The 7946-nt window shown below is 39.8% G+C and overlaps 1 protein-coding gene across 1 annotated transcript; it reads right to left on the bottom strand.

Annotated features, from left to right (window-relative positions):
* Positions 1-5527: 5527 nt before the first annotated feature.
* Positions 5528-7655, bottom strand: LOC109115927 (uncharacterized). The gene is made up of 2 exons (XM_088901688.1): positions 6653-7655; positions 5528-6039 (listed from the first exon to the last, which is right to left on the bottom strand). Exons 1-2 carry the CDS (start codon positions 7653-7655, stop codon positions 5528-5530), a joined length of 1515 nt encoding a protein of 504 aa, XP_088757814.1.
* Between the last annotated feature and the right edge of the window lie 291 nt (positions 7656-7946).

Below are 7946 nucleotides of genomic sequence, written 5' to 3'. Positions count from 1 at the left end.
ACATTAGCCACATGGGTTCAGCCTAGCCTCTGTTATAAGGCTTGGCCAAATTCACTGTTGAACATAGTGAACCCCTGAGTCCATCACCATGGGCTCTTAATGGGCCCAATATTTACACTAAATGGTCCTTGGGTTTAGCGTTCTTATGAAGGCCCAAGGACTGTGGGTAGATACAAGATTAGCCCATCAGGTATAACCCTCAATGGTCTTACATGTAACCTCTCAGCCCTTAATGATCAAGCACTGCCCGACAAGAGAGGACATCTCCCTCGGTTGCAAGGTACAGTGCTGCACTCTCTACTCACATGGATCCCGAGAATTAAAACCTTTTGCAAACATTTTGAAACCATAATATATATGTATATCTCTATATAAATATATTTTGCAAAAACAAATTTCAAACACATTTGAAATCCACTGTCGGCAATTTAGGTTTCCATCAGAGAGAGTGCATTTTCCCGATCATTCACTTTGTTCGACAAAGGGGTTGATCTTGTCACTATGATCACATACTCAGATGAATTCTCAAACTGTTCCAACATACCCAGATTTTGACCCCCTCTAAGGATCTCACTGATTGGCATATCAAAGACAGCCCAATCCGACACCTAGTGCAATATCATAATCGAGTCTAGGGGTTAGGTGCAACATTCCAGTTTTGCCCATCTATCTCAAAGGTCTAGGGCAATACTGGAATTTTGGTCTGGTTCAGGGTTTCAAGAAAACCCACACTACATGTACTTCAGGTCTCATCCTGGCAGATGAGACAAGCCACCCCAACCAACTTGGTGGCACATCAGTGTCAGCCTTGATAGGATAAATCTCCCCAAATCCATCCAACGGCTGTGAAGATTCTAAACTAACACGAGTCTCATATGTGTCTAGCTTAAGGGTATTACACAGAAACACACCACAATAACATGAATCAAATATGTACTTTATTCATTTACAATAAATGTCATAATGTACATCATGCTGATTGGAACTAAGTGCATACACTATCTAATAGCTTCCACTTGCACTTAGGTCCAATCGGGTACAAGCCGGAGTCTCATACTTTCCATGTGTTTCTTAAACACTTTCTGTGTTAGTGGCTTAGTCAATGGGTCTACTACATTTTCCGCTGATGCTACCTTCTGAATCAGGACGTCCCCTCTTCCAACTATCTCCCGTAGTGCATGGTATTTCCTCTTGATGTGCTTTTTCTTCGAGTGGGATCATGGCTCCTTAGCCTGAGCAATGGCTCTAGTGTTGTCACACAACAGTGGAATGGGTGATGTGCTAGATGGAACTACTCCTAATTCCTAAATGAACTTCTTCATCCATACGGCTTCCTTGGCAGCTTCACTTGCAACAATCTACTCGGTCTCGGTTGTGGAATTTGTAGTGGACCCTTGTTTGCTGCTTTTCCAGCTAACTGCACAGGACCCCATCGTAATGATGTAATCGGATGTAAACTTTTTATCATCTGGGTCTGACTGGAAATTGACATCAGTATACCCAAGGATCTGTAGTAAATTACCATCGAATACCACACACACAGCCTGAAAAATGTCTGGCTGAGTGCACAACATGGCATACATGATGCTCCCTACGGTAGAGGAATAGGGAACTTTTTTCATGCCCTCAATCTCCTCAGGTGTCTTGGGAGACATACCCTTGGAGAGAGTGACTCCATGCCTGAAAGGAACATTTCCTTTCTTAGAGTTCTCCATACTGTATCTCTTGACTATCTTGTCAATGTAAGTAGACTGGGATAATCCTATTATCCTTCTTGATCTATCTCTATAGAGTCAAAGTTCCAAGATATAAGAGGCTTCTCCAAGATCTTTCATGGAGAATTGTTGTGAAATCCATACTTTCACCGTAGTCAGCATTCCTACATCATTCCCAATGAGTAGAACTATTTGACAGTAGAGTCAAATTGGATGTTCCAACTCTTAGAAGCTTGCTTAAGTCCATATATGGATCGGTTGAGTTTACATACCATGTGTTCCTGACCTGCAACTATGAAACCTTACGGTTGTTGCATATAGATATCTTCAGTAAGATCTCCTTTCAAGAACGCGGTTTTGACATCCATTTGCCAAATCTCATAGTCATGGTATGCTGCTACAGCTAGCAGGATTTTAATGGATTTAAGCATGGCCACGGGTGAAATGGTTTCCTCATAATCGATTCCCTCTTTTTGAGTGTACCCTTTCGCCAAAACCTTACCATCGGGGCCCTTCTTCCTCTTGTAGATCCATTTGCAACCAATTGCTTTTACCCCAGGGGCGGATCTACCAGAGTCTAGACTTCATTGGCCTCCATTGAGTCCATCTCAGTTCTCATGGAATCTACCCACTTCAAGGAATCTATGTCCAACATAGCTTCTGTATAAGTACAGGATCATCCTTACTTGTCGTGGCTTCCACCAAGTAACTTTCTTGGTCATAGCCATAACGAACTGGAGGTCTAGATGCCCGGGTAGATCTCCTAGGTTGGTTATTAACTGGAGCTTATGGAACATTTCCCACTACCCATGAGCTCTCCTCATCAAGAACAACTTCATGACAATGATTGTTCAGGATGTAACCCCACCACCTTTTGTGAAGGATCACATCCACACATCTCATGAGCTTTCCCTTTGACCTCTGTCAGACAAGGTTCATTGCCATTTTAGGTTAAACCTTTTCTGTCCAGTAAGTGCTTATCCATCATATTCATGAACGCCAAGGTACCGTGAGAGAGTCTTTCATTTTAGGATAGGCCCCTCCCACATCGGTCTATGACACCCCTATCATCTTATGAAACAATCCAACAGATCTAGCAGCAAATGGATAACCCAATTTTATGGTGCATCTCCTCATTACTGAATGACCCATCTTCATGCTAATGATGGAAGGCCTTTAGAGAGTTTATCATATGAATCTCCCTATCACGTGCACTTATATTTCAGCAAGGGAACAAAATATTATGCCCTAGTTTTATTTATGTCAAACCAGAGTGGCTCCCATTGGCTTTCTAAAGCCAGGTTTAAACAGGCCCTAAACGGCTAGGGTTCCACACGGTTCCTCTTGGGGAGGAAGCTGATGTGGGGCCCATCAAATGGGGAGATCATCCAATGATCTTATGGACACCATGGCAATGATGTGCATTCAGCCATGGTGTGCGAAAGAGCCACTACCGAATTAACATGGGCCAAGTACTTATGGCCCATGTACGTAGCACATCACACATCCATACATTAAATGCATGCAACAAATTGATCCAATCAATTAAAATATCTGTAAAACCCTTAATAATTAGATTAAATTGGTATTATCCCAATATAGCCCATAATATTATCATAAAACATTATCTAGGTACATGGGTTGTACTGCAAAAGGCAGTTCAACCCATGTAGTTAAATCAGGGCTGATTCAGTTTTATCATATTAAATTTGGGTTTTACAGAGATGGGCCGAATTAAAACTTGAAGTGGGCCATCAACCCTCTGGCCTAAATCAAATTAGGGTCAGAAAAACCAACCCCATCGAACCAACAATTTGGTCCAACCAGTTTGGACCAAATCTGGTACAAATTGGCCCAAGTTTTGGTGTCCAGTTCAAGATTTAATTCAAGAATAATGATCTGAAAAATAAATTAATTCAAGATAACCAGATTATCAAGAAACTGAAATCGGAGGGCTGCACTGTGATTTTCTTGGATATCCTGCAAACCTGCAAAGAATAGTTCATCGCAGATTGCGGAATTGGTATCTGCAAAATCACAGATCGCAGAACTCCTTTCTGCGAAATCTTCTTCTCCTCTGTTGCACACTCCAGCAATCTCCAAATGGAATTAAAATAGAAAAACCTAATTTTTCTATTATTACATCACATCGAATTCCTATACAATTTGTCTAAAATTAAATAAAAAAAATTATTTACAGACCAAAATGAATAGAAAAGAAATCGCAGGGTGTGCCAATCTTGGCACCAAAAAGATTCGATCTCCATCACATGTGCAGCCCAAAAATTCAAGAAACATTCATAGAACAATTTTATAAATATGATAGAATAATAAAGAATTATTTTCTAGATCATCTGCCCAAAATCTGGAAACTGATTTCCAGAAAAAATGCCAACTGCGCAAATCGGGTAGAATGCCTTTTGCCCATTTGCGCAGATTTAGATATGTTCTAATTTGGTTCAAGACTTGAACCTGGCTCTGATACCATTGAAGGGATGGGAGATCCACCATTTGGATGGTTGAACCGTACGTGAAGGTTGGGCGAAATTTCAAAAATTTCTTTACTCCCATGCGGAAATCCTATTCTCAATTTAGAAAACTGCATTTTCAAGGTTCGTTCTTATAACCAAACCGAACCAAATCTGAAACCAAGATTAGGGAGGGATATACCTGATACGGAATCGATGCAAAAAGCTCCACCAAATGTAGGTGTTCATGCCGAAAGAATCGAATGGGGTAGTGAGCATAGCTTAGGATGAGGCAGGATCAGCAAGTTGTTCTTCACCAAGAACTTGTGATTCTTCAGCAAGAATCGAATGGGGTAGTGAGCATAGCTTCAAAATTGTTTCTTCTAGCGAGAAACAATATCAAGATCAAATCTTGATAAGATCCAAGAACTGGAGATCGAACAGGGTAGGGCAGCAAGAGCAGGAAGAAAAAAAACTAAAGGAAAGACCAATCTAATTGAGTTGTCTTCTCTTTGTATTGTGTCTGGTGTCTTTTTCATGTCCACCCTGCTCGCTATTTATAACCTTAAAGAGACAACCTCCTAATCTGATTAGGAGTCTTCTAATCCAAATCTCTATTTGGATATAAATTCTTTAAGTGATAAGGATAATCCCTTATCTTATCTACAGTTAAAGATCAGCTTATTCCTAATCAAATTAGGAGTTCCCTGATCCAAATCTTTTTCTTCCTGCTCTTGCCGCCCTACCCTGTTTGATCTCCAGTTCTTGGATATCCTTTCTGCGCAGATTGCAGTTCATCGTAGATTGTGATTTTCTTGGATATCCTGCAAACCTGCAAAGAACAGTTCATCGCAGATTGCAGAATTCATATCTACAAAATCACAGATCGCAGAACTCCTTTCTGCGAAATCTTCTTCTCCTCTGTTGCACACTCCAGCAATCTCCAGATGGAATTAAAATAGAAAAACCTAAATTTTCTATTATTAAATCACTTCGAATTCCTATACAATTTGTCTAAAATTAAATAAAAATATTATTTACAGACCAAATTGAATAGAAAAGAAATCGCAGGGTGCGCCAATCTTGGCACCAAAAAGATTCGATCTCCATCACATGTGCAGGCCAAAAATTCAAGAAACATTCAGAAAACAATTTTATAAAATGACAGAATAATAAAGAATTATTTTCCAGATCATCTGCCCAAAATCTGGAAACCAATTTCCAAAAAAATGCCAACTGCGCAAATCGAGTAGAATGCCTTCTGCCCATTTGCGCAGATTCAGATCTGTTCTAATTTGGTTCAAGACTTGAACTTAGCTCTGATACCACTAAAGGGATGGGAGATCAAAACCGTTGTAATTCTTTATGATCAAAATCGTTGTTAAGTGCAACCTTCAATGCATCTTCATCATCCAACTCAAAAGTTTGCTGCACTAAAGAGTCAATAATATCTATAGAAAAAACAGAATGTACATCACTAGGATATCTCATAGCATCATAGATATTAAAGTTGATAATCTCACCATCAAATTCCATGATAAGTGTCCCCTTATGCACATCAATTTTAGTCTTAGATGTCTTAAGAAATGGCATTCCCAACAAAATTGGAGTTGAATTGGAAGAATTATCTTCTTCCATATCAATCACATAAAAATCAGTAGGAAAGACTAGATCATTGACTTGAATTAGCACGTCCTCCAAAACCCCCTTCGGATATGTAGTGGATCGATCAACAAGTTGTAGAATCACACCCGTTTCTTTCAATGGTGCAAGGTTCAAAGTTGTGTAAATAGAACAGGGCATGACATTTATTGAATCTCCTAAATCTAACATTGCTCTTTCAATCTTAACGTTTCCTATCTTACAAGGGATAGTAAACATACCTGGATCCTTGCATTTAGGAGGTAATTTCTTTTGGAGGATTGTTGAAACATTCTCCCCTAATGGACTTTCTATTCACCTTTCAGCTTTTTCTTAGCAGTACATAACTCCTTGAGAAATTTAGCATAGCGAGGTACTTGCTTAATTGCATCAAGGAGGAGAATATTTACCTCAACTTTGTGAAATGTCTAAAGAACATCCTTCTCTTGCTCTTCTTTCTTGGATTTTGCAAATCGGCTAGGAAAAGGTGGAGTTGTCACTATGGCTTGGGGTTGTTTACTACTTGGGTCTTTCAGCTATGTGTCTTGAGCTTCCTTTTTGATTTCTCCTTCAATTGCACTCTTGGGTACTTCATTGTTGGGCTTTTTCAGCTCCTTTCCGCTTCTTAAAGTAATTGCACTAGCATTCTACTTGGGGTTGACTACGGTTTGTGAGGGCAATTTTCCTGATCCTTGCGATTCCAATCGACTCACAGCAGTTGCCAATTGACTCACTTGATTTTCCAAGTTTTGGATGCTTGCCCTTGTCTCCTGTTGAAATTGTTGGGTGTTAGTTGCAAGTGCTTTAACAATTTCATCTAAAACATACCTAGTTTGAAAGATGAATGTTGTGGAGCCGGCTGTCTAGCTTGATATTGTTGTTGGAAACCGAAGGGCTTAGCTCCATAGTTAAGATTAGGACGATCCCTCCATCCTAAATTGTAAGTATTTAAATAGGGATGGTATCTCCTTTGTGGGAATCCTCCAACAGCATTGGCTTGTTCATAGGGTTCATCTTGACGTGTAGGGCACATGTCGGTTGGATGACCCATAGTAGAACAAATGCCACAAGTCTTCACTTGTTGTATGTGACCCACAACCAGTTTTTCCACAAGAGAAGTGAGAGTATCTAATCGTTGATCAATGGAAGAAGTACTTACCTCATTAACTCTCCTTGGGATGGAATCTTGTCTATTATCAAACTGTTGTGCATTGGAAGCCATGTTTGAAATTAGTTCCCTTGCTTGAGTAGGAGTTTTATTTACCAACACTCCTCCACTTGCAGCATCGATCATACTCCTGTCCATTGGCAATAATCCATCATAAAAATATTGGATAAGGAGTTGATCAGGAATCTGATGTTGAGGACGGCTTGCACAAAGTTGTTTGAATCTCTCCCAATACTCATAGAGAGTTTCTCCATTGAATTGTCTTATCCCACAAATTTCCTTCCTGATGTTAGCAGCTTGTGAAGCATGGAAGAATTTCTCAAGAAATTGCTTCTTCATCTCATTCCATGTAGTGATAGAACCGGAGGGTAAGTAGTAAAGCCAATCCTTAGCTTTGTCAGCTAATGAGAAGGGAAAGCCGCGCAACTTGATTTGCTCTTCGGTAACACCTTGAAGTTTCATGCTTAAACATACAACATGAAACTCCTTTAAATGTTTGTGGGGATCTTCACCTGAAAGTCCATGAAAAGTAGCAAGTAAGTGAATAAGACCATATTTCAATTCAAAAGGTATCGTTAGATCTGCATATTCAATGCAGAGTGGCTGTTGATTTAGATTTGTTGCAGCTAACTCTCTAAGAGTTCTTTCATCGATATTGGCCATGATTTCTTCTTCAGAGTTTCTAGATGAATCGACGAGGTCAATTTCTGAATTCACCCTGGGAGATGGGGGCGATGTTGACTGGCTATGACGTTGCTTGGCTTCTTTCCTTAACCAACGAACTGTGTTTTCGATTTCAGGATTGTATTGAAGTTCACTTGTACGAGAAGAACGAGGAATTAACCAAGCAAGAGGAAATAAATCTTATTAAAGACACCAATCCCCGGAAATGGCACCAAAATTTGATGGGTGTCGAATCCAACAAAAATAAAAATCCTGCTCGAAATAGATACT

Source organism: Nelumbo nucifera, chromosome 1 (genome assembly GCF_055504915.1).
Source record: "Nelumbo nucifera cultivar China Antique chromosome 1, China Antique-T2T, whole genome shotgun sequence".
In the NCBI taxonomy this organism is placed as follows: domain Eukaryota; kingdom Viridiplantae; phylum Streptophyta; class Magnoliopsida; order Proteales; family Nelumbonaceae; genus Nelumbo; species Nelumbo nucifera.
The sequence above is the reverse complement of the archived record's forward strand: the minus strand, read 5'-3'. Positions and strand labels throughout refer to the sequence as shown.